Genomic DNA, 27,195 nt, shown 5'->3' with positions numbered 1-27,195 from the left:
GACTTAAAGCTTTCTGTCTCAATTTAACTATGGAATGTGTTGAGATTTCTGTTAATGTCCAAATAAATGTCACAATGAATGAACCACAGCTGTGCCTATGCTTTCGAACAAACCATGCCTGCCTGTGTTCAGGAGGCACAAGAACAAGGACTCATCCATGATGGACTTGGAAGACCATATAGTGAGCAACAAAACCAGTGTGCCAGGTGGTACTAGCGGTGTGGATTCCTTCATTGATCTGGGAGAACCTCACAACTGCAACAGACTAATTGTGGGTTATACCTTGCACTTTAGACCATTGTTAAATCACCTTGCTTTCTTCCCAATGTGTGACTTTCACATTTAAGTGTCCTAATGAGCATAAACATGGATTTTTTTCACTTCATTTTTGCAATAGCTGTAAAAATGCTTTTGACCTTGTTGATATAGGAATGATGTTGATTAAAGATTCAGCAAAAAAAATGTTTATGTGTTTGACGAAAATCACATCAAAAAAGGGAAATGCCTAAAGCAAAACAAATCAATGTGCATTGAAAATAATTACCTTTTTTATAGGAACCAAACTTTCTGACAGCCAATAATAGAAAAGAAAACAAATTGAATATTGTATTGTATTGTATATATTGTGTTCACAAGGTATACACATTTTTCAAGTTTTTTCAATTAGAAAGTCACTGTAACTATGGATGTTGTTTGTAAAATAAATTAAATTATTCATATATTAAAACTCAACTTTACTTAACAACAGGGCAATCTTTTGTTATTTTAGTTTCTCTATAGGTGAACATTGATATTTGAGTTTGACTGTGCTTATTACATATTGTTACTCTAGTGTCTGGTGTATACATATGACAATATGTGTTTGTGATATACAAAATAAATGTTAAAAAGATATATGATTCAAACTGTGTAAAGGTAAAAAAAAAAAAAGGTAAGCTTTAACTAGCAACGACATCATTTTAAACTCAATACAATAACAGGAAGCTCAAAAAGTTATTTGTAAAGTGCCTTTCTTGACCAAGGAAACTAAGCACTTGAACAATCAAAAGCAATACACAGTTAAACATACATACAGATTTAAACACTCTAAAAGGCCAAGACATCATAAAAAAAAGTAGGAATAAGCCTGCACAAATAAAAAAGTTTGTTCTTGAAGGAATCCGTAGATCCATCAAACGCAGAGTGAGAGGAAAATCATTCCAAAGCTTAGAAGCAACAGACTTGAAGGATTTCTCTCCTCTGGCTTGGAAGTGTGTGTGTGTGAAACCATCAGTAGATTCTGATACAGAGACCTAAGAGCCCGAGCTGGGATGTAAGGCTGGATTAGATCACTGATGTAAGGAGGAGCCTGACCATGAAAAAATCTGAAAGTAAGAACCAGAATTTTAAAACAAATCCTGAAAGAAACTGGCAGCCTATGGAGAAATTTAAGGATCAGCCAAATGCGAGAAATGAGTTGTCCTACTAGAGCGGGTCAGAATTCTCGCTGCAGAGTTTTGTATTAACTGCAGGTGAGTCAACTCTTTCTTGTTTAGTCACGACAATAAACTGTTACAATAGTCTAAACGAGAAGACACGAACGCATGGGTTATAAAACTATAAATCGTGCTTTGACAAGATTTTTGTCAGTTGAAGGGAACAGTTTCTGGTCAGTTTTCTGCTTTGTCAAATTCAACACCTAGATTTATCAGGCTCAGTTTGACAGACCTTCCTAAGTCACCCAAGTACTGACTCAACCCTGGAACCTTATCATCTGACACAATAACCAGAGTTTCCGTTTTGTCCACATTAAGCTACTAAGTGTTTTCACCCAGCCATTGTTTGATTTCTAGCAACCAATTGACTTAGCTGTTCAGCCTCTGGCGCTCAGTTGGATCAAATGAGCAGTAGAGTTGGATGTCCTCAGCAAAAATTGTTTTAGAAACATCAGGAAATTCCTGAATGATTTTACCCAGGGGAATCAAGTACAGCAAAAAGGACCAAAACAGAACCTTGAGGGACTCCACACAACAGATCCGTTGATTCAGACCTTATTTGATTTGCAGATACACTGAAACTGTGCCCAGAAAGGTATGATGAGAATCACTGTAACACAGACCCTGACAGTCTTCTCCTTCTCCAAAATCTTGATCAAGAATGGGAGCTTAGAAACCAAGCCTGGCTTTTTGAGTAAAGTCTCCATAATGGGATGCTTAAATGCATTAGGAAAACACCAGTAGAAAGGGAGATTTTTACCATTTTGGTAACCCAAGGGGCCAATTACAATAAACACTATTATAAAGAGCTTATAATAAAGAGGACGACGAACGAGCAAGAGGAGAAAGATACATGACATGATGTCGTTTGACTACACATTTACAATCAACATCAGAATTAGAGTTACGACACAGGAAAATTCAAATGTTTGTTTATCTGCGAGTCACACCTTAAATTGTAGACCAAAGAACGAATCAAGACACATCCGGGAAAAGGGGAAACGTATGAGGCCGTTTGAGACAAAATTCAGTATTTCTCTCACACATACTATCAAGACCCCTTACACGTACTACCAATAACTCTCAAACTTACTATCAAGACCTCTCACACTTACTATCAAGACCTCTCACACATACTATCAAGACCTTTCGCACTTACTATTAAACCCTCTCACACCTTCTATCAAACTTGCTCACATCTGCTTTCAAACTCTTTATTAGCACTTAATAGTACGTGTGTGAGTACTTGATTTTACGTGTATGAGTATTTGATAGTGAGTGTAAGAGATCTTGTACATTAGTGCATAAGGACTTGATAGTAAGTGTGAGAGATCTTGGTAGTGCGTGTGAGAGAACTTGATTACACAGGATGCAATCTCGATTACACTGGATGCCGCCCCTTTTTTAAGCAACTTCAAAATAAAGTTGTTCAATCAATACTTAATCTCCGGCAGTTTAATACAAATGTTTGGATTGTTATCATCTTATTTTTTACATGATCACTTTATTTAATAATATCGCAGAATTAATAACACAATTATTAAACGTTTCTGCTGATGTACATCATTTCCTCCTGAAGTCCGTCTAAGCGCCTGACTTTTTATAAACCAGTGGAGCCTGAAGAGTGAATTCAACGCTTAGAAGATGAGCATGTAAGTTTTTTTTATTATCAGCTCTCGTGGTGCACATCAACGTTATATTGTCTCTTTTTAATATACTATTGCAGCAATATTATTGCTTTTACTAGGAACCTTTTTGCATGGTCCGGTAGTACCGTTACTTGTGTGACACCAGTGAAAACGGTTTAACTTTTTAAAGTTTGTTCCTCCAGTTAATGTTACACGGTTGGATCTGAATTTGTTCGTGAAGATGTAAGTGTCATACAGTACCAGTGTGTGCTTGTAGAATGTTATCGAGGTTTTAATATTTAGACAAGTGTTTGTTTACGTTCGCTCCGGCGCTTTAAGTCGAAGATATTTCCAAATGTATCTTTATTTCAACATCCATGTCTGTCTCTGACGTGAAGTGTTTCTGATGTTTAACGTCATCTCTCATCCCTCGCAGTCTCATCATTTATCATGAATCTAAAATAGCATAAATAATTTTAAGTCCTAGTTTGCAAATACAGTATTAAAACGTGACTTCAACACGGAAAACTAACTTCTCATCCTTTTTTCTTTTTTTCAGATTCATGTCATTCGAAAAGAACGAAACCAAATCATTCATGAACTAAAGGTTGACAAATGTAGAAAGTTTAGATCAGTCCTATTTCTCCTCAGGTGTGACATATGGTAATGTTGTTGTAAATATTAATACTTCAGTTACTCCTCACAGTAGATGATATTACGATCTGTATGAGAACACTGTGAAAAAAGGAGTGATCCTTTAAAATGTGTATTATTTCTCCACAGATGACCAGGACATGCGACAGGAAGAGCTGCAAAATATTCCTTATCCTGGGACCACAATGCTGTAACTCATTTGGTGCTGGATCATCTCAAGAGTCTCTCAGGAAACAATGAACAATTTCGAACACACACAAAGATGAAGCAGCAGAAGTAATAAACTAGCAATGTTTATAAACTAAATTGACCATTTAAATGTTAAAACATCAGGTGATTATTGTGGTTCTCTCTGTTGTATTATCTTCAAAGTGTGGTCACTTCCAGAAGCTCATTTGACTTCATCTAAATATACTGAACAATGAATAACTTTCACTTCATGAACTTTTCACTTTTACAACTTGAATTTTGTTCACAGACCACTATTCAAAAGAATGTTTTTTGAGTTGTGTTAAACATGTATTTTGTAAATACTGCAGTACTTTTGACAAGACAACTAGCAAACATCACTCATAGTACAGACATGGAAAAAACATGACAAAATTGTTGCTGTAAATATTTTCTTCTACACAATGAAACAAGAAATGTTTTGGAATTGATTTGTCCCAATAGTTTGACCCCTGACCCTTCAGAAGTGCTTGCACCAGTGTGACGTGATCCCGGTAAGTAGGAAAAGCCAGAGAATCATCCAGGAATTCGATGGACGTTGCGTCAATCTGGGGGAAAGAAGTAAATCTTTTTGTAGTATTTTCGTACTTACTATAAGGGTCAAATAGGCTCAACACTCAAAAGTTCTTATTTGCTTTGATTATTATTTAGATTTCAAATAGGCAGTTCTGTGTGTATAAAAAGTGAAGCACAATGTGGAATTATCAATAAGATATAATGTTAATGTGCACAACGGGGACTGAATTAATAAACTTAACAAGCTCACATTCCAAGCATTGAATTCATTCTTCAGAAACTTTCGTTAAAAGTGCATCTGTGATTTATCAGGTGTTCGTGCTATTTCCACTGAATCTAGACGCACTTCAGGCAGATGTACTTCAGTGTGAAGTGTAAACTACCTTTAAAAAAATATTTTTTTAACGTGATGTATTAAATAATGTGATAATATAAGAAATAACCAAACCAAACATTTGTATTATACTGCTGGCAGCTCTGAAATTCAGTAATGATTAAACAATTTTATTTTGAATTTCTTTTGAAAAAGGAGGCGGCTTCCTGTGTAATCAAGATGGCTTCCTGTGTAATCAAGTTCTCTCACACTTACTACCAAGTTCTCTCACACTTACTACCAAGATCTCTCACACTTACTACCAAGATCTCTCACACTTACTACCAAGATCTCTCACACTTACTACCAAGATCGCTCACAGTTACTACCAAGATCTCTCACACTTACTACCAAGTTCTCTCACACTTACTACCAAGTTCTCTCACACTTACTACCAAGATCTTTCACACTTACTACCAAGATCGCTCACACTTACTACCAAGATCGCTCACACTTACTACCAAGATCGCTCACACGTACTATCAAGACCTCTCACACTTACTATCAAGACCTCTCATACTTACTATCAAGACCTCTCATTGTTTCCTGAGAAACTCTTGAGATGATCCAGCACCAAATGAGTAATGAGCATTGTGGTCCCAGGATAAGGAATATTTTGCAGCTCTTCCTGTCGCATGTCCTGGTCATCTGTGGAGAAATAATACACATTTTAAAGGATCACTCCTTTTTTCACGGTGTTCTCATACAGATCGTAATATCATCTACTGTGAGGAGTAACTGAAGTATTAATATTTACAACAACATTACCATGTGTCACACCTGAGGAGAAATAAGACTGATCTAAACTTTCTACATTTGTCAACCTTTAGTTAATGAATGATTTGGTTTCTTTCTTTTCGAATGACATGAATCTGAAAAAAAAGAAAAAAGGATGAGAAGTTAGTTTTCCGTGTTGAAGTCACGTTTTAATACTGTATTTGCAAACTAGGACTTTTTTCTATTATTTATGCTATTTTAGATTCATGATAAATGATGAGACTGCAGGTGAGAGACGACGTTAAACATCAGAAACACTTCACGTCAGAGACAGACATGGATGTTGAAATAAAGATACATTTGGAAATAATTTGACTTAATGCGCCGGAGCGAACGTAAACAAACACTCGTCTAAATATTAAAACCTCGATAACATTCTACAAGCACACACTGGTACTGTATGACACTTACTTCTTCACGAACAAATTCAGATCCAACCGTGTAACATTAACTGGAGGAACAAACTTTAAAAAGTTAAACCGTTTTCACTGGTGTCACACAAGTAACGGTCCTACCGGACCATGCAAAAAGGTTCCTAGCGAAAGCAATAATATTGCTGCAATAGTATATTAAAAAGAGACAATATAACGTTGATGTGCACCACGAGAGCTGATAATAATAAAACAACTTACATGCTCATCTTCTAAGCGTTGAATTCACTCTTCAGGCTCCACTGGTTTATAAAAAGTCAGGCGCTTAGACGGACTTCAGGAGGAAATGATGTACATCAGCAGAAATGTTTAATAATTGTGTTATTAATGCTGCGATATTATTAAATAAAGTGATCATGTCAAAAATAACAGGATAACAATCCAAACATTTGTATTAAACTGCCGGAGATTAAGTATTGATTGAACAACTTTATTTTGAAGTTGCTTAACAAAGGGGCGGCATCCAGTGTAATCAAGATTGCATCCTGTGTAATCAAGTTCTCTCACACGCACTACCAAGATCTCTCACACTTACTATCAAGTCCTCATGCACTTATGTACAAGATATCTTACACTCACTATCAAATACTCATACACGTACAATCAAGTACTCATACACGTACTATTAAGTGCTAATAAAGAGTTTGAAAGTAGATGTGTGCAAGTTTGATAGAAGGTGTGAGAGGGTTTAATAGTAAGTGCGAGAGGTCTTGATAGTACGTGTGAGAGGTCTTGATAGTAAGTGTGAGAGGTCTTGGTAGTAAGTATGAGAGGTCTTGATAGTACGTGTGAGAGAAAAACTGAATTTTGTCTCAAACGGCCCCTCATAGAAACGAAAGATGGAAGAGAAGATGACCCCCGCCCGAAAACATTTGAATAATTAGATTACAGGAAGACAAATTAGGATGTCTCTCAATGGGGGATCAGTGACACAGGGAACTTGAAAGAACAATTTGGCCGGAAAGGACGACCCCCCTGAGCGGGAAATTTGACTTAAATATAGCGATGTTTCTACAGGTCGGGACCTTTCTGCCCGGGGCTATTGATCTGTAAAGTTGCCAGGAGAAGATCGTCCGGTCGATCGTCAAGTTTGTATTTTCGAGTGTTTGAGCGATGGAAGCGACTCCTTTTATATCTCTTGGGATTTTAATCATGCCAACCCGGACTATACGCTGCCTACTTTCTATTTGTTCAGGCTTTTCCTTGAATTTATCGAACTCCTGTGTTGTTCTCAGTATTATCTTGATCTTTAAAGTATGTACTTTTTTGAGTATTGTTTTGATTGTTTAAGCGCTTTGTGACCCTGGTCTCTAAAAGCGCTATATAAATAAATATTACTTACTTACTTACTTACTTACTTACTTACTTACTTTCCACCAGTCGATGGATTGTCCAACAGGGAATAACAGGACAATTGACCTTCTTTATTCAAACTTGAAGGATGCCCCAAACCTTTTCCTCCACTTGGAAGGTAAGATCATAACCTGGTCTACCTTCAGTCACAGTACACTCCTCTTGTGCAGAGACAGACTGTGACCGCTAGGACAATCAGGAAGTGGACACCGGCTATGGATGACGCCATCAAAGACAGCTTTGACACCACAGACAAATTTCTGCTTAGTCGTTGTGGCCCCTGCTAAGAGTGTCCGCTGTTGCCCTAATAATAAAACGTTGGTAACAAGTATGTTCTTAACAGGACGAAGGTGAAGCGATTCACGAGGAAGGCAAATGACACCTACAGGAGAAGGTTGGAGGAAAAGCTGAATGGGGAACAAATAAGAGAGTTCTTGGATGGTGTTAAAACCATTACTGGTCCCAAGACCAAGTCCTCTGCAGTGGACATGGTGGAGGAGAACGGTCTCAACAACTTTTTCTACAAGTTTGAGCAGGTCACCTCATCTGTACAGCAGCCCACCACAGAACCTTCCCCACCTTCCTGTGCCCCCCTCAGTTCCACACAACTGCTTCCCAGCATCACCTCACTGCAGGTACGCGACGTACTTAGGAGGACTCTATCATTTTATGGAAATACTTGGGAGAAAAGGTGAAAAAACCCACTGAACAACCTAGTCCTGTTTTATGCTGTGGTGTGTTGGGGTGGGAATGTGACCAAGAGAAGTGTCAAAGTGTTGGACAGGTTGATCCGGAGGGCTGGCTCTGTGGTTGGCATGAAGCTGGACTCCCTGGTGCAAGTTGCAGAGAGGAGATCATTCGACAAACTACTGTCCATCATGGATGATGACAGTCATCCTCTGAACACTGTCATCAGTGAATAGAGAAGCAGATGGAGTGCACGAATGCTCCTTCCCAGATGCAACACTAATAGACTCAGGGACTCATTCATTCCTCGTGCTATTAGGCTGTTTAATTCTGAGTTTAGGGGCAGGAGTGGAGTGAAAAGATGATATTCCATGTTAATCTTCGTATCCAATTTCCCGAAGGAGACCTCAATAAAGTTTATATATCTTTCTATCTAAGCAGGATGTTTTCCTTGTCTCTGTGAGCTTTTTCCCGAGCTCAGTGTCAAAATATCTGTAGCTGTATTCCAGTCGTAAGTGAGCAGGGTGAACAGGCAGGGGCTCAGGACACAGTCCTGAGGAGAGCCAGTGCTGAGTTTGGTGATGGAAGAGGATATTTTGTGTTCCTGACAGTTTGTGGTCCTGTAGTCAGGAGTTCCAGTATCTAGTTTCTGTGCAATATATAGAGTGCACTTTCAATTTAAGACGGTGCGTTTTTTAATCGTTTTACTCGTTAATTAAAAAACACTTTACAGTTTTAAACAACTTTAATACTTATGCAAGTGGTTGATTAATTACAGCATGTGGCAAGGGACATGAGTGGATGTTCCAGGAAAAATAACCTTTTAATAAGGCACTTAAGTCCATTTGCAAGTTGTAGAGGTGTAGTTCAGTTATTCATTATTGTTCATAAACAATTGTACTCAATAATAATAATAAATCATAACTGAAAATACAAATAATGGAATTGTATTTCTTTCTTCCAATAAAGATGTTTAAATTACAAGAATAATTGATAAACAATAAAAACAACTTGGAATTTAATTTTTTTTATGTCGAGGTGCCAATACTAAAGGGAACGTTACAGACAAGCAGTATGGAGGTTTTTAGGTGTCTCTTTGGACGGAAATGAAGAGGAATACAACTGACAATCAACCTTTAGTTGACATAAGGGGGAGTAGAAAATTAGTGAAATTCAAATTTTGGGGGACTATCCTTTTAACAGTTCCCATGAGGGTTAACCAAACTTGTCTTAAACTATGGACAGCATAAGGCACTGCACTATTTTGGATTACTGGTCCTCTGTGCTATGCTCACAGACAACATCTTTCCTCTGACTCTGGCAGTGATGTCTCTGGAGAGATATGTGGCTGTGTTTTTTCCACTCCACCATCGTCACCGTGAGATCCACAGCAGTGGCCATCGTTCTAGTGTGGACTTTCTCTTTTGTGAATATTTTGATCCGTATTGTGCTGATGTGTCAGTTTCCAATTGAAACATTAGAGAGTCTGGACATGAAAAAAGTTTGTGACACATATGTCATGATCTTGACTCCAGTTGCAGTTGAGTATGATTGGGTATATAACATTTTCTTGTTTGCCATGGCAGCTTTTATAGTAGTTTATAGTTTCATTGCAGTTGTAATTGCAGCCAGGTCAGCCTCCACTGACAGAAAGTCAGTGAGGAAGGTTCAGAATACTCTGCTGCACATGATCCAGCTGATCCTAGGTCTGTCCTCCAACTTCTTACTTCCTGTGTTTCTTCTTCTATTTCAATTCATGAGCCGGATTGGTTTTGTACGTATGTTAAATGTTATGTGTTTGTTGATTTTTATTCTACCCAGAGGTTTTAGTCCACTAATCTATGGTCTCAGAGATCAGAACATCAGACCCATCCTCTTGTATAACCTGTGCTGTGGACTCAAACCAGCTGTAAAGATTAAAATCTCTCACTAGTACTTTCCTCCTACACATGTCCTGGACCTTGAAACAGACACGTTTTCTTGATGCCCAGCACTAGTGATCTTAGATCTCTTCGTTGTCAGTGTACCTTAAAACAACAAGCTTGGAGAATGTTATGGAATGTATACCATCAGAGAATGGCGTGAGAAAATATATACATTTTTCATGTTATTACAGGCTTGAATATTGTCCAATAATGAGTTTGATTCTGTGGTTTAATTTTTCCTCTGTTTATTCCATCTGTCTCTTTGCCGGTCTAAAATCAGAAACATACTGTCAGCCTTTTCATACAAACTACAGACCAAGAGTATACGTTATTTTAGAAAACAATGCTCTTGAATTTCTTTTCTTTCAGCTTATATCCCATTCTGTATTGCTTATTTTATGAAGACAAGATACAACTTGTTTCCCTTGTTCTGACATCCAGAAACAAAATAAAACCTTTAATTGAAAAGAGTGATTTTGATTAATGCTCCACCTCGCACTGTTGTAAAGACACCTTTTTTAACATCCCAACACTATGAAACTTTCCTTAGAAAAAAAGGTTCCTTCCTCGAATGTCCAACGTGGCCTTGCAATTACAGAGACTTGTGTGATGACTGATCTGTTAAGGCACAATTGCTTTTGCACTTTAAGTAAAAAACCAAAACTTTGTTGTAAAAGTTGTAAAAAGGTCTCTGTTTACCCCAGTTTGAGATCGACATAGAGTTCAACATAAACAATATGTAGGTAAAGCAAACATCATATGTTAATGAATCATGAATGAATGAATGCTTGATGTTGCTATGAACTTCTTGTGCCCCATGGTATCATGGGAAACTTGGAGAAATCTGGACTTTGAAGCTCTATAAATCGACCATTGTTAATTCAAATGATCTGAAACTTTTAGAGGTTCTTCATGTTCCATGTCTACACATATGTCTTCAAGGCTGTTTTTCTAGGTGCTTCCTGAAGCTACTTCCGGTTTGGGAGGAGTTATCATTATGGTTCCACCAGCATATGATTTTAGAGGTGTCAGAGGTCACACAGACCAGGTTTAATATGGCTGAGGGTCACATAGGTCAAATAAGCAAAAGTCATGAAAAACACTTTTTTGGCCCCGGTTCATTCCCAGCGGCCCCTGGGGGTCTAAAAATGAGCATGATAGTTCACACTAGCCTCAATATCAAGCCTCTGTTAATTATTGATTAGCTGTAAGCAGCACATGTTATTGATTACTAACGTATGATTATGTATCTACTAATGCAATAAATGTTATTGATTACTAACGTATGATTATAGATGTAATTATTCCAATAGTTGTTAACTTTTAAGGCATACATGCCTTTGACTGGATAAGCTATTAACTCCAATATGAATATTGTACATGCCCTGCTTTTGATCACCTTGTCATAATAAAAGATATGAACTGTTATCATAAAAACTTTATTTTAATTTTTTAAGCATTCATTGGTATCAATTATAGGTATCTCCGAAGTTACAACTGCATTGATCATGTTGGGATGAATACTATGGGAGCATTATTCAAAATGACCTCAAATTGTGCTTTATTACAGCTTTCATATCAAACAATTGTTCACAGATCGTCACAAATGTCACGAGTAACCATCAGAGTGAATCTGCACGACGTTGATGGTCTCATTCTCAGCGAAGACTTGTGTGTAGTAGTTTCTGGTCCGAGTCATGGTTCGAGTGACGTCATGCTGACTTGCTGCTTCTCCTAAAATGCTCTGAAGATCCATCAAAGCCTCAAAGGTCAAGCCCATGGTGCATCTTAAAAGAATAAGACAATAAAAATGATCAGCTGTACTTGGAATAGTTCTGTTCTTCACTTGCTAAATAAACTCTTACCTTGCTGTGACGCTGCCATGCGAGACAACTCTTTCAGGGAATCACAACGACTTGACAGAGACTTCCAGAGGTGGTTCATCTCTTTCTCAAGAATCTTTCACTTCCTGCCGTCTCCTTACTGCCATAACAATGTCAAATCCTCTTTGTCCGAAAGTCAACAGAACCTGGTAAACATTGTATTAATGAAGTCGTATGATTCAGATCATTTGTAAAAGTGTAAAATCTATTGAAAAAGACTCTTCAGTCTGGTACCTACCACCTTGACGGGCACGACCAAGTGTTTCCAACAACAGAAGCCAGAAAACCTTGGCCATAAGCGTCAGCATGTCAGTGCCACAGAAACGTATTGATCATTGTTACCAAACATGACTATTTTAATGACCAAAGTGTGTATGATGTAACCACCTCACCTGCTTTTGACATGTGTTGACCCCTTCCACCTCCGATGGTTAGTCCAGCACCTGATATGCAGCACTCCATCTCACCTAGAAAAGAATATAGAATTGCATTTTCGATTATTTCCATGATGGGATGTGCTGTAGGTTTACAAGTTTGTGTTCACTATGTTACAAATATTACTTCATAAATCATTTGTCAGGAACCCCAGAGAGAGAGGTTTCATGTCAAGTAGGTCTGGAGTTCTGCAGGTCACTTCCATGGAAAAACAAAACAAAAACATACTAGTGCTCCCTTTTAAATATAATAAATAAATAAATACAAGCAAGTATACTTTATCATTCAGAGTTAAGCTCTCCATGTTTTATTGTGTTTCCATCCAACCTCTTTATGCTGGAATTTAAAATACTTTTCATTATTATTTTATATTTATTCTTTCATTTAAAGAAAACTTAAACAGATCAAATCCCTCATCCAAAAGGGTTAAAATAAACGTATACTTATATACTTAAATACGATAAATATGTTATCTGTATTATATGCGGAAGTGATAAATGAAATCAATATCTTGAATATTAATAAAAATAAATCGCCTACCATGACCTACCAATAAAGCAAACTTTTTATTGGAATTTAAATATATTTCCGTTCTTTCAAAATAACAAACAAAATACATGTGTGAGTTGCATTATAGTTTAAAAGGCTAAGTTTTAGCCTAACTAAGCCGAACTAGCTCTCGTGTTAACGCACCACAGAAAGTTACATTACAGGCAATGAAACATTATTCCATCAAGTTACTGCACAAACGTGAGGACAACAAGGAAGTTGCGTGTGCGCAAGTTTGAAAACTTTTTACCAGATGCTGAAACTACAGAACTTAACTCTGTCTTTATACAATTAAATCTACAATTGTATTCAATGGCGCTTTTAAACAAACAAGCACAATAGCTCATGTTATTCCTGTGGTGTGACGGGTCTGCATTCCGTGCACGATCATTTTCTACCTCTGAGCTGTGTAAAAATATAAGGTCAAATACAGATTAAATGCGCATTTTTCAAGTTAAATAAACAGGGAACATTGATTAGGAACTGGATCATTACTTTGTCAATGTGTGTTTTTCTAAACTCCCGTTAGCATGTGTGACGTCACCTCTGCAGGATCGCGATTACTGTTGACAAACGTCACATAGATCGCTCATAATCGCAGCTAAATAAAAAGAAAACATATGTCCATAAACGCAATCTCAATGAAAGATTCTATTTTTATAGAAAAGCGCACCGGATTATAAAGAGGATCAAGCGAAATAGCACATCCAGACTTTATTTTACTCATTCATAAAACAATGTCAACATTATGGAGTTGACACACCTAAAAATATACAATATAGTCATTTTACAGGACCTTTTAAGCATGTATTACTCCGCGAGAGCCTCTTGACTTCCGCAATGCGTGAACAATCCAAGCTTCAAGAAATACAAATGAACCTTTTTTTACCGATTTATGGACCTCAAAGTGGTTTGAGGTTGTCACGTCACGTTACCATGGCAACGACGAGTTAGGCGACGCGTCAAATGTTACCCAGGTCGTTTGAATCCGACGTCAGGGAGTGCTCTGTATATTACTGGGTGACCCGGGTAGGCTAAAACCGACGTTTTTGTCCCCCCTGTAATGTCACCTTAGGGACGCCAGGGGGGAATTGCACGGCGTCGGAGGTATGACGCCTCGGGTGTGAGGACGTGTTGGATTTATTAATCTCTCTGGAGATCTCCTTCAGGAAATTGGGTATTGTTTTGTATTGTATGGTATTATATGGTATTGTATAGCATATTGTGAATGTGCCACCATAGATAGACAAGGAAGTTATTGTGTCTCCAGGTCTAAGAAAAAACTGAGTGAAAAGCTTGTCCATCAAAGGAGGTTGATGTTTCAAAGCAATACATTCAAGAGTACCCACAGATAAGAATTGCATACCCATTGCAAAAGACTCTTTCTAAAGATACATAGGGCCGTGGAAATTGTCATTTTAGAATCTGACTTAACGCTTTAAAAACAATAGAGCTATCAGAGGTTTGAGGAGAGTTAAGGTTTCTGTTATATCTTCATTCCAGTTTCACATGTCGCAAATTATGTCATACCCAACTAAGACATCAGCTTCGTACAAAATTATTACCCACAAGGTCAGAGGTGGTTTACTCTTCGGTCTAGTTCTAAACATCTTTCCATCAAAAAATGAAGAGAGTCAAAATACAGTTGGTTACTTTTGACACTTTAACTGAACAGTGCAGAGAAATCTGGGCCACTGATGAATTTTTTTTTTTGGTCATTCTCTACAACAAGAAAGAAATGGAAAAAAAATCTCTGTAGTGATTAAACCTTATAAATGTATGTTTATAATTTGAAAACGTATAAATTCCAGTAAGGTCAAATCTGGAGCATATAAATGGAATTAACTGAAAATCAGGGCACCAACTCAAAAAGAGGAATTGGAGAAATAATTGAATTAAGGGGCAATATATCTGATCTCTTAAAGTTATGAACATTAATGTTTGACCTATTGCAGAAAGTTTAACCACAATTTTTGTATTTTTTCTATAATGCACTCTATCAGACAATTGTATTGACGATGGCTTTTAAAAACTTTGAAAGGAGTTTGACCGAAGAAATCAACTACCTTCTCGCTAATATTTCATCTAAAAAAATGTTAGTGTATACAATGCAAATAAATGCAATATCTGAAATTCTTTAGTCATTTTCTTTGCAGAATAATTGAAAAGGCAAGTTTTAGACAAGACGTGGACGTTTCTCCGTTTGAAAGTATTCACATTGATTTGGGTATTTGTTGTTTGTGTGTACTTTGACTTTTTTTCAGACGAATATCGCACTAATATTCAATATGGTGCAGCCCTAATGCAAGAGGTCTTTCGACGAAGGATCTGGTGATTAATGGCATGGGTTTTTAAAGAAAATTAGCAATGTAACTCAGAGGTGAGAGAAGCTTTGCGCTCCACAAACGCTCACTAAGCAGGGCAATGTCATGGGCAGTACAAAAGCACTTGAGAACAGTTTATTTTCATGTTTAAACAAGAAGGAGCTGTCTCACCTGCAGTTAATATAAAACTCTGCAGCGAGAATTCTGACCAGCTCTAGTAGAAGAAATTGCATTTTCCCAATCCTTAAAACTCTTCACTGGCTGCCATTTTCATTCAGGATCAATTTTAAAATTCTAGTTCTTACTTTCAGAGCTATTCATGATCAGGCTCCTCCTTACATCAGTGATCTGATCCAGCCTTACACCCTGACTCGGCTTTGAGGTCTGTGGAACAGAATCTACTGATGGCTCCCCACACACACAGAGCCATCATCAGACCAGAGAAGAGAAATCCTTCCAGGCTGTTGCTCCTAAGCTTTGGAACGTTCTTCCTTTCCCTCTACGTTTGATGGAGTCTACGGGCGGGATTTGGTGCTGAAGTCTCATGGTGAGGACATCGAGGATCAGACGCACTGTCTAATGGATTATTTAAATTTCTGCTTAGCCTTGTCGCCCCTGCTAAGACTGTCGGCTGTTACCCTAATAACAAACGGAGTAACAAATGAGGTCAAGGATTTTCTTAATAGGACGAAGGTGGCTTTAAGCAGCAGGGACAGGGACGCCATGAGGTCAGAACAGCAGGAGGTGAAGTGATGCTTGAGGGAGGCAAATGACACCTACAGGAGAAGGTTGGAGGAGAAGTTGAATGGGGAAAAAATAAGAGAGTCTGGGATGGTGTTAAAACTATCACTGGATACAAGACCAAGTCCTCTGCAAGTAGACACGGTGGAGGAGAACAGTCTCAACAGCTTTTTCAACAGGTTTGAGCAGGTCACCTCACCTTCACTGCAGCCCGCCACAGAACCTGCCACACCTTCCTGTGCCCCCCTCATCTACTCACTGCAGGTACGCGATGTACTTCGGAGGATTCTATCATTAATGGAAATACTCGGGAGAAAAGGTGAAAAAAAACCCCACTGAACAACCTAGTCCTGTATTATGCTGTGTTGTGTTGGGCTGGTAATGTGTGCAAGGGGAGTGTCAACAGGTTGGACAGGTGGATCCAGAGGGCAGGCTCTGTGGCTGGCATGACGCTTGACTCACTGGTGACAGTAGTTTGTCGAGTGATCTCCTCTCTGCAACTGTCAATCATGGATGATGACAGTCATCCTCTGAACTCATCAGTGAGCAGAGAAACAGATGGAGTGCACGAATACTCCTTCCCAGATGCAACACTAATAGACTCAGAGACTCATTCATTTCTGGTGCTATTAGGCTGTTTAATTCTGAGTTTAGGAGCGAAAAGATGATATTCCATGTAAATCTTCATATCCAATTTCCCGAAGGAGACCTCCAGAGGGATCGATGAAGTTTATCTATCTTTTTATCTAAGCAGGATGTTTACCTTGTCTATGTGAGCTTTTTCCTGAGCTGAGTACCAAAATATCTGTAGCTGTATTCCAGTGTTTGGTAAGCAGGGTGAACAGGCAAGGGCTCAGGACACAGGTGATGGAAAATGATTTTTTTTCCCCTGACAGTTTGTGGTCTTAGTTAGTCAAGTCTTAGGTAGTCAGGAGTTCCAGCATCCAGTTTCTGTGCAATATATAGAGTGCACTTTCAATTTATGCCGGTGCATTTTTTTAGTCGTTTTACTCGATAATTAAAACACACTAAAAGTCTTTACAGTTGTAATAACTTTAAAACTTATGCAAGTGGTTGATTAATTACAGCATGTGGCAAGTGACATGAGTGGATGTTCCAGGAAAAAAAACATTTTAATTAAGTCCACTTGCAAATCGCAGAGGTGTATTTCAGTTATTACAAAATATTTTTAATTGACAGACAGTTTAACAAAAAATATATATATATATATATATATATATATATATATATATATATATATATATATATATATATATATATATATATATATATATATATATATAAACAGGGCTCACATATAATTCAAATAAAGACGGTTAAACAAAAGACAAGACAGGCAAAATAAAGATTATAACTACATTCAAGCAAACTTGAGAAGCACACCAACACACAAGAATGGCAGGAGAGGAAGTTAAACAACTGAATAAAATAAATAAACCGAAATCCAAAAATATTTAACAACAAAATCGAACTAGATAAAAGGAAATAATTTTGGTACACAATTTGCATTTATCCCTAAACAAGGAACAAGTGGTGGTCTGACACTGGAAACTCCTTTTTTAATGCTTTTGCCCCAATCCCCTCCCTAATGCTAATGGTTTCCATGTGAACACCTCAATTAACCTTCTCAAGCTCCGGCTTCAATAGAAACTGTTGACCCGATCCTCCCACATGGAGGAGACACAGCAGGTTGCAGCAGACAAATCTTGGACAGGGAAGTTGAGTACAAGTTTGATTTTCTTTCTTCATCAGCAATAGATGTTGACTAGCAGTCATTTCCAGGACTAAGTAAATAATATCCACTTCATTGAATGGAATGGCAATACATTTCCTTTAACGCATTCTAGAACTGTGAGAAGACTCTTTGATTTCAAAAAGTAGCAACATCCAAACCAACATTTACAAACAGTGTTCCTGATCTTTGGATCGATTTTGGGACAACATTTGTTACAAACTACCTAATTAAACATATGCTTACTTGTTATGTTTTATATTCTTCAAAGTATACAGGTATTTTCCTAACTGTTTGCAAAACCATACACTTAGCGAGCGTTTGTTTTCTTCAGCATCACAGAGACAGCAAGAACAAAAGTTTGAGCAGTATAATAGGACATAAACGAGACAAAGAAGTGATTATGAATGAATGTTCAAACTGATGGAAAAGCTTGTCTGTTGTAAAACTTATAGAGCAGATGATATTGCATACCAGAATTCTTTTCTCAAAAAAGCAGATTGTCTTTCTTCAACAGCAATAGATTTTGTTGAAGTTTATTTCTCTGATCCTACGGATGGATGATGGTGTTTAACAGCAGTGTTGCTGTGCAGTATCAGGGAGAGTTGGAGAGAATCATGGTCTCTGTGTTCACTGGTCTGCCTTGTATTGTTTTGTTAATTATTAATGTCATAATTTTGTTCACTTTGAGGAGTAAACCAGTGTTTAGAGAGACGTCACGGTACATTCTTCTGACTAACTTGTTGATTGCAGACACACTCTATATGATGGTCTTTCAGACTCTGTACATCTTGGCTAACAGCAGGATCCTCTTGTCATATCCTGTTTGTGGATTACTGGTCCTCTATGCTATGCTAACAGAAAACATATTTCCTCTGACTCTGGCAGTGATGTCAATAGAAAGATATGTGGCTGTGTGTTTTCCACTCAGACACTCCACCATCGTCACCATGAGATCCACTGCAGTGGCCATCGTTCTATTGTGGACCTTCTCTTTTGTGAATGTTCTGATCCATATTGTGCTCATATGTCAGTTTCCATTTGAAGAATTAAAAAGTCTGGACATGATAGTCATTTGCAATTCATTTAATTTGATCCTGACTCCAGTTGCTGCTGATTATGATCGAGTATATAACATTTTCTTGTTTGTCATGGCAGGTTTTGTAGTAGTTTATAGTTTCATTGCAGTTTTAATTGCAGCCAGGTCAGCCTCCACTGACAGAAAGTCAGTGAGGAAGGTTCAGAGTACTCTGCTGCTGCCCATGATTCAGCTGGTCCTAGGTCTGTCCTCCACCATCTTACTTTCTGTGTTTCTTCTTCTATTTCAATTCATGAGCTGGATTAGTTTTGTACGTGTGATGAATGTTATGTGTTTGTTGATTTTTATTCTACCCAGAGGTTTTAGTCCACTAATCTATGGTCTCAGAGATCAGAACATCAGACCCATCCTCTTGTCTAACCTGTGCTGTGGACTCAAACCAGCTGTAAAGATTAAAATTTCTCACTAGTACTTTCCTCCTACACATGTCCTGGGCCTTGAAACAGACACGTTTTCTTGATGCCCAGCACAAGTGATCTTAGATCTCTTCGTTGTCAGTGTACCTTAAAACAAGCTTGGAGAATGTTATGGAATGTATAGCATCAGAGAATGACGCGAGAGAATATATATTTTGTGTTGTCACAGGCTTGAATATTGTCCAATTATGAGTTTGATTCTGTGATTTGATTTTTCCTCTGTTTAGTCCATCCGTCTTTTTGCCGGTCTAAAATCAGAAACATACCTGTCAGCCTTTTCATACAAACTAGAGACCAAGAATATACGTTATTTTAGAAAACAATGCTCTTGCATTTATTTTCTTTCAGCTTATATCCCATTCTGTATTGCTTATTTTATAAAGACAAGATACAGCTTTTTCCCTTATTATGACATCCAGAAACAAAAATAAAAACTTTAATTGAAAAGAGTTATTTTGATTTATGCCACACCTCGCACTGTTGTGAAAAACGTTTTTTAAGAACGGATGGTTAGACGCTGATTCTGTTGCAGAATGTATATGTCAACACACTTTTCCTCACTCTAACTGCTTCACACATATGAACGTACACACATAGAGCCTCAAAACAACAGCATTAGAAATCTATCGGTGTTTCTATACTTTTGAACAAACCATGCCTGCCTGTGTTCAGGAGGTACAAGAACATGGACTCATCCATGATGGACCTGGAAGACTATAAAGTGAGAAAAAAAAACAATCTGCCAGGTGGTACTAGCGATGTGGATTCCTGCATTGATCTGGCAGAACCTCACAACTGCAACAGACTAATTGTGGGTTATACCTTGCACTTTCGACAATTGTTAAATTTATCAATTGAGTGTCCTAATGAGCATAAACACAGATAGATTTTTTCACTTCATTTTCGCAATAGCTGTAAAAATGCTTTTTACATTGTTGATATAGGAATGATGTTGAATAAAGATTGAGCAAAAAATGTGTTTTGTATGTGTTTGACATACATCACTTTTAAAAAGGGAAATGCTTGAATCAAACCACATCAATGTGTAATGAACTGAATTACCTTTTTCATAGAAACAAAACTTTCTGACAGGCAATATTAGAAAATAAAATAAATTGAAAATTGTATTGTATTGTATGTATTGTGTTTACAAGGTGTACACGTTTTTCAAGTTTTTTCAATTAAAGAAAGTCACTGTAACTCTTATATTTAAAACAAAAAAAATGTTAACTTAAAACTCAACTTTACTAAACTACAGGGCAATCTTTTGTTTCTCTATAGGTGAACATTGATGTTTGAGTTTGACTGTGCTTATTACATATTGTGACTCTAGTGTCTGGTTTATAAATATGACAATATGAGGCATGTGTCTGTGGTATGAATTTTTTTTTTTTAAATATATATGATTAAAACTGTAAAATAAAAAAAAAAGGAAATGGTAAGCTTTAACTAACAACGACAACGTCTTAAACTCTAACAGGAAGCTCAATAATTACAAAGCGCTTGAACAATCAAAAGCAATACACAGTTAAAAAAAATACAGATTTAAACACTCTAAAAGGCCAAGACAATCCCTTGCGTTGTCTCAGGGTCAAGCTGAACAATGCACACAAGTGATACCACAAACACATTTGTTTTTGGGCCTTCAGGTCACATTTACCCTAAAATAACACAAGGGTTAAGGACTACAGGAGACGACACCACAGCATCGTCCTTGGAATACCAGAACACACAGTGACAGGGAAATAAATAGTTTCTAAAACCTCATGGTTTTGTTTTAACCGTTTTATAATGTTTGCTTTTAGTGTTTCTGATCTGGTAAAATCATTTTTAATGATTATATGACCCTGTATTAGCTTGTGGAATCAAAAATATATGTGACCCTATACGTGACCACTGGATTAGGTCAATGTTTGATTAGGTTTTAGGGCAAACGATATAACCTTATTCTCTTTTTTATATACAACTCTAAAGAAGGAAAGTTAATTTCATGAAGCCGGAGTTGGATTAAATCCTACTTTCTCACTAGTTTCTCATTGCAGAATCATACTTGGATCTGGTCTATTTTGATCAGTATCAAACTTAAGTCATGTTGATGTCCAGCTTGTCCTGAGTGTCTCATATTGTTATTTTATTCCCTTAACAGGAACCCAGACTGACCCCTTTCATTCAAACTTGAATAGATGATGTAATCTTTGTTTGTGACTTTCAAACCTTATTCACAACAGCTGAATGCTTGAGGGAAACATCTAAATAATTAATGTGTTTTCAAACAAGTGCTCAAGGGAAATTATCTTCTGAATTCTTTCTCACCTGACTGTTGTTTGTATGATGAAACCTGTCATCGTTGGGGAAAGGTGAAGAGTTTCTCACACTTTCAGTCAAAGTGACCCAACACTGAACTTCAGTAGTGATCTGATGGTCACATTGTTGTTGGTGCCATGGCAGAAAAGTGTCTAGCCCTCATGTGACCCCCATAAGTGAATATGTGGTAGATCATGAATGAATACATTATACATTGATAAAAGACGGAGATTTAAGGGTCACAGGTGAAGGTCAAATAGGCACTTTGCCTCTTGATCCACTACATTCTGAAATGAGGTCCAAGGGTCAATAGATTTTTAAAAAAAATCATTCTGCAACCCACCTAACGGTTTTGAAAAAGAATGTCATGTTTTTTTTACAAACTAAAACCCATTGTGTTTATCAGGAGTATGTACAAGTACATCATACACAATCTCCATACCACAAGGATCAGCACTGGGGCCAAAATTGTTTGTATTCAATGCTAAATGAGAAAAAAAAATATATATATACAATTTCTCATGTCGAGGCTTCAATGAAAGACGGACGGAAAATTTTGGGTGAACTACCATTTTAAGTTGAAAGACACTGGAAAAAGTATCTCAGGTACATCTTTGGACTTCATCATAGATGATCAATTGGAAAATGCTCAAAGTAATAATTTCCAAGTGGAAAAAATATATTCATACTTGTAAGTGTAATAAGTTTTAGGATAAAAAGAGCCCTAAGGTCATTGTATTCATCACTGGTTCTTCTAAATTTTGTGGTTTTAAAACCCTCCTCTTGCTCGTCCGAGATCCTTCTGTGTAGGCTCTTTATTAAAGTGTTGGATGTAATTGGCCCCTTGGTTACCAAACTGGTAAACCTCTCCCTTTCCCCAGGGGTTTTTCCCAATTCATTTAAGCATGCCATTGTGGAGCTTTTACTAAAAAAGCCAGGCTTAGACCCGACAGACCTCAGTAATTTAAGGCCTATTTCTAAGCTTCCATTCTTGTCCAATATCTTGAGAAGGTGGTCTCTGAGCAGCTATCGTTGCTCATGGATCAGAGCGACATCCATGAGAAGTTTCAGTCTGACTTCTGGAGCGATGCCAGGGGGGGGCGCGAGTGACCCTGGGGAACATGCTTTTTTTTTTACGTGTCGTATAAGAATAAAGTGTAATTGCGCATCCACTAAGGTAGGTGGCAGTGGCGCTCTCGTTGTCAGTGTACGCAGGGAGTGGGTCTTTTTGCACCGAAGAAGAGCCCGTAGCACAGAGCAGAGCAGAGCAGGAGTGTGTGGAGTAAACGAACCGTGGAAGTGCAGTGAATAGCATGGATAAGTATCTAACGGGGAGGAAAAGAGTAGCGGACAAAGACTGTTGCTGCACTGAAGACCAAGTACAGGTCCCAGCTAAACATTGAGCACGAGCTGAGAGTTGCAGTGTCATGCTTCAAACCCCGCTTCGAAAAGCTGTGCTCTGCAAAACATGCTCATTGTAGCCATTAAGCTTCCTCACTTCCTCATTTTGATAAAAGAAACAAATCAGCACACATTGTCTTATTCATTTTCGGTTTTTAAGAGTTTAATATTTTATGCTCCTGAGTTGATGTTGCTGATCAATTACAATGTATAAGTATTCAGTATCATAGTGTTTTATATATTGCTGGTTCAAATAGTTTTATATATTGTGCTCCTGAGTTAATGTTGCTGGTCAATTTCATTTAATTATTATTTATTGATAGTTTTCTTTCAGTATCCAATGCTCAGAAAATGTTTGCACTAAATTTATGCTCTTTAAGTTTTTTCTACTGTGTTAATAAAGTAATTATTTGTTAAATTGATCCATATTTCTTTATTTAGTCTTCTTTAATGTTAATAAGAATATAATGTTATGCAGAGGTGCAATTTTATTGACAAATGATATTATTTCCGGTGGCAGCGTATATTTGTATATTTGGGGGGGCGCGAAATTTTTACTTCTTCTTAGGGGGGGCCTAACAGCAAATAATTGAGAAGCACTGCTCTACCTTGACAGCCTTACTGAAGTGTCCAGTGACATCATGATGTCGGCTGATCGGGTAAATACACAATTGATCACCAGATCCTGCTGAGAAGACTGAGGGACGAAGTGGGACTGTCTTGGTCTATGTTACAGTGGTTCTCGTCATACCTTTCTGGCTGCAATTTCAGATTATCTGCCAATCAAATAAAGTCTGAATCAGCGGATCTGTTGTGTGGAGTCCCTCAAGGTTCTGTTTTGGGTCCTTATTATTTTTGCTGTACTTGATTCCCCTTTGTAAAATCATTCAGAGATTTTCTGATGTTTCTTACCACATTTTTTCTGATGACATTCAGCTCTACTGCTCATGTCATAGTCAACTGTTTGCTAGAAATCAAACAGTGGCTAGTAGAGTTAAAACACTTAGCAGCTAAATGTGAACAAAACTGAAAATTTGGTTATTGCGTCCGATGATAAGGTTCCATTGTTGAGTCAGTAATTGGGTGCCTTGGGCCAGTCAATCAAACTGAGCCTGAGAAACCTGGGTGTTGTATTTGACAAATACATGTCTCTAGTTAAACACTGCAGAAAACTGACCAGAAACTGTTTCCTTCAACTGAGAGAAATCTCTAAACTTAGGAAAATGATGTCACAACCCGATGTGGAGCTTGTTATCCATGCGTTTGTGTCTTCTGGTTTGGACTATTGTAACAGTTTATTTCCATGTCTATACAAGAAGAAGCTGTTTAGCCTGCAGTTAATACAAAACTCTGCAGTGAGAATTCTGACCAGCTAAAATTCTGGTTCTTACTTTCAGAGCAATTCATGGTCAGGCTCCACCTTCATCAGTGATCTGATCCAGCCTTACACCCCAGCTCGGACTCTGAGGTCTGTGATTAGAATCTACTGATGGCTCCACGCACACACAGAGCCATCATCGGACCAGAAGAGAGAAATCCTTCCAGGCTGTTACTCCTAAGCTTTGGAACGATCTTCCTCTCTCTCTGCGTTTGATGGAGTCTACTGACTCCTTCAAGAAACATTTTAGGACATTCTTCTTTGTGCAGGCTTTTCCCTGACTTTCTGGGACTACTGTGTTTGTCTTACGTGTCTCGGCCTTTTAAAGTATATATTTTAACTGTGTATTGTTTTTGACTGTTAAAGCGCTTTGAGGCCCTGGTCTAGAATAACTAATACTTACTTACTTACTTCATCATAGATGAACAAATATATTAAAAAGGGCACATAAATACAAATAAATCAAAAGTATCAAGAACAATATTAATATTAGTACTTCTCAAATAATAGAGCGTTAAGAAAATTGTCCACACCTACATATAAAGTTGATAATCAGTGGTAAAAGGCAGTTGCTTCATCTACAGAAAAGTGCCTTAAATGTAACATATGAAGAGAGTATATGAAAATGAACTGTGTGTTAAATCCCGATTTTTGAATCGTCCTGACTTAGTAGAGAGACAAACACTACGCCAAGTCAATTTAATAATCATGAAATTAGTTTAGACACCTTTGTCAAGGAGGTCATTTGATCTTCTGTGTTTATCTGTCAGCAAAAATGATCCAGAATGAATTTCAATAGGTTTTCAGCATTTGCTTACAATAGTTGTGGGTCTGTGTTTAAATGTCCACTGGGAATGTCTGGAAGAGTCTCCTGTTGGAATTTCAAACATGTTCTGGGTTAGGCGGGAGACATTTAGTCTGAATGTTCCATGCCTTCATTTTTGTTGCGGCTGATTTGAACAGTTGCCATAAAATGATCTTTGCCTGTCGTGGTGGTAATCCCAGAATTAGTCGGTGGACCCACACAGTGAGGGATGCCGTTCAAGCTGAAGATATAAGCCTTTTTTTGGTTTGGGAATCTTGAGGCAGCTGATAGATATCAGCAGGGCTAGCAGAACTCTTTCTGGTCTATTCCAGTTTCATTTCACTAAAAGTCTGGACAGTCAAGTTTTTATAAACCTTTATATGAATGTACTTTTACCTATAATCAAAATAAGTCACCAACATTTTCCTTAAGTACTTCTGTATGGCATTAACAAAATTATGGAACCAGAAATGTTTTATAATAATTCATAGAAAAACACATTTTCAATTTTCAAAATTTACATAAAAAAATCTGTAAAAGCTTTTAATTATATCGACGAAATCCAAACAGTTAGAAAAAAAACCCACTTCCCCCCATGATGAGTTGAAAACTGGCAGTGGTGTTCCCCGAGTGTTTCTATAGTTCAATAGTTTAATAGTGTTTCATGAAAAAAGTCTAGTAACTGTTTGAGGAGTTTATTTCGGCTCACACACACAAACTCTCCAGGGATGGTCATGTGATGAAATTGCTGTATTAAAGCCTGAATAGATGTGAAGCTCGCAGACCTGCTCTGCAAACATGCTGTAGGCCGAGGAAGGAGGATGTTTTTGGAATAATTTTTTCCTTGCATGCAATTGCCGACAAGGTTTCTGCTTATGAAACTTTATTTTTGATAAAAAGACTGAAACTATTGGATTTCCACAAACCTTATTGATGATGTCTAACAGCACTGAAGGTCTAAATAATGACAGACGTTTAGAGAAAGGTCTATTTATAACTATGACTATGATTCCATGTTGTATTTTCTACACTGTTAATATCTTCATGTTGTACATTCTGCGGAGTAAACCGGTGTTTCGAGAGACCTCCCGCTTTGTTTTGCTGTTTAACCTTCTGTTTGCAGACACTTTTAATTTAGCAATAAGCCAGATCATGTATCTCCTGGCGTCGCTAAGTGTACGTCTGACTTATCCTGCCTGTGGTGTATTAATTTCAATGAACATTTTAGCATCCTACATCTCTCCAGTGACGCTAGTTGTGATGTCGATAGAGAGATATGTGGCGGTGTGTTTTCCGCTTCAACACAGCAGGATCGTCACTATGAGATCCACATCCTGGGCCGTTTTTTTCATTTGGACCTACTGTACCTCGATTGTTGTTGTACGAGTTGGGTTGATGTGTATTTTTCCGTTTCATGAGCTGGATAGTCTTTTGATGGAGCGCAGCTGTGAGGCAATCAACTTGTACATGGTTCCGTTGTCTGCTCAGTTTGATGAGGCGTATCAAATGTTTATATTCATTTTATCAGCTACCATCATTGTTGTCAATTTGTTCGGAGTGACTGTGGCAGCGAGCTCTTTCTCTGAAAACCAAAGCTCTGCCAGAAAAATCCGTACCACAATGACACTGCATGTGTTCCAGTTGGGGCTTAGTCTTTTGTCGACCATGCACAATAGGTTATTGATGGCAGTTTACAAATCAGTGCCACATTTAACTTTTGTACGAATTCAGAATGTTTTATATATATGTTTATTCATCTTTCCTCATTGCTTAAGTTCTCTCATCTACTGTCTCAGAGACTCCACCATTCGACCCGTCCTCTTGAGGAACCTCGGCTGTCGAGTCAGAGTCTCCATCAGGGCAGTCAAAATGGACATCTCAACTCAGAACTGATGGTTAGACGCTGATTCTGTTGCAGAATGTATATGTAAACACACTTTTGCTCACCTTACTCTAACTGCTTCACAGATATGAACGTACACACATACAGCCTCAAACCACAGCATTACAAATCTCTCACTTCAAATCAGGGTCTGGCCCATGTCATTTTCTGACAATAT

At 37.7% G+C, this 27,195-nt stretch overlaps 2 protein-coding genes and 1 pseudogene across 2 annotated transcripts; all 3 read left to right on the top strand.

Moving 5' to 3' along the window:
* The first annotated feature begins 74 nt into the window (after window positions 1-74).
* LOC148066342 (odorant receptor 131-2-like) lies at window positions 75-10,055 on the top strand (annotated as a pseudogene).
* An 8,240-nt stretch (window positions 10,056-18,295) lies between these two features.
* Window positions 18,296-19,240, top strand: LOC148066341 (odorant receptor 131-2-like). Its single transcript, XM_087808155.1, has one exon. The coding sequence runs from the start codon at window positions 18,296-18,298 to the stop codon at window positions 19,238-19,240; it is 945 nt and encodes a 314-aa protein (XP_087664281.1).
* A 6,900-nt stretch (window positions 19,241-26,140) lies between these two features.
* Window positions 26,141-27,028, top strand: LOC148066340 (odorant receptor 131-2-like). Its single transcript, XM_087808154.1, has 2 exons — window positions 26,141-26,515; window positions 26,777-27,028. Exons 1-2 carry the CDS (start codon window positions 26,141-26,143, stop codon window positions 27,026-27,028), a joined length of 627 nt encoding a protein of 208 aa, XP_087664280.1.
* Window positions 27,029-27,195: the final 167 nt, after the last annotated feature.

The sequence above is a fragment of the Callionymus lyra genome, chromosome 14 (genome assembly GCF_982586985.1).
Source record: "Callionymus lyra chromosome 14, fCalLyr1.hap1.1, whole genome shotgun sequence".
Taxonomy (NCBI): domain Eukaryota; kingdom Metazoa; phylum Chordata; class Actinopteri; order Syngnathiformes; family Callionymidae; genus Callionymus; species Callionymus lyra.
This window is presented reverse-complemented; position numbering and strand designations above follow the sequence as displayed.

Excerpts from the sequence above, each read along its gene's own strand:
- LOC148066341 (XM_087808155.1), top strand. The coding sequence starts at position 18,296 with ATGGTGTTTAACAGCAGTGTTGCTGTGCAGTATCAGGGAGAGTTGGAG.
- LOC148066340 (XM_087808154.1), top strand. The coding sequence starts at position 26,141 with ATGATTCCATGTTGTATTTTCTACACTGTTAATATCTTCATGTTGTAC. Across the intron at positions 26,516-26,776 it reads ACTGTACCTCGATTGTTGTT|TTGGGGCTTAGTCTTTTGTC; the intron begins GTACGAGTTGGG and ends CATGTGTTCCAG.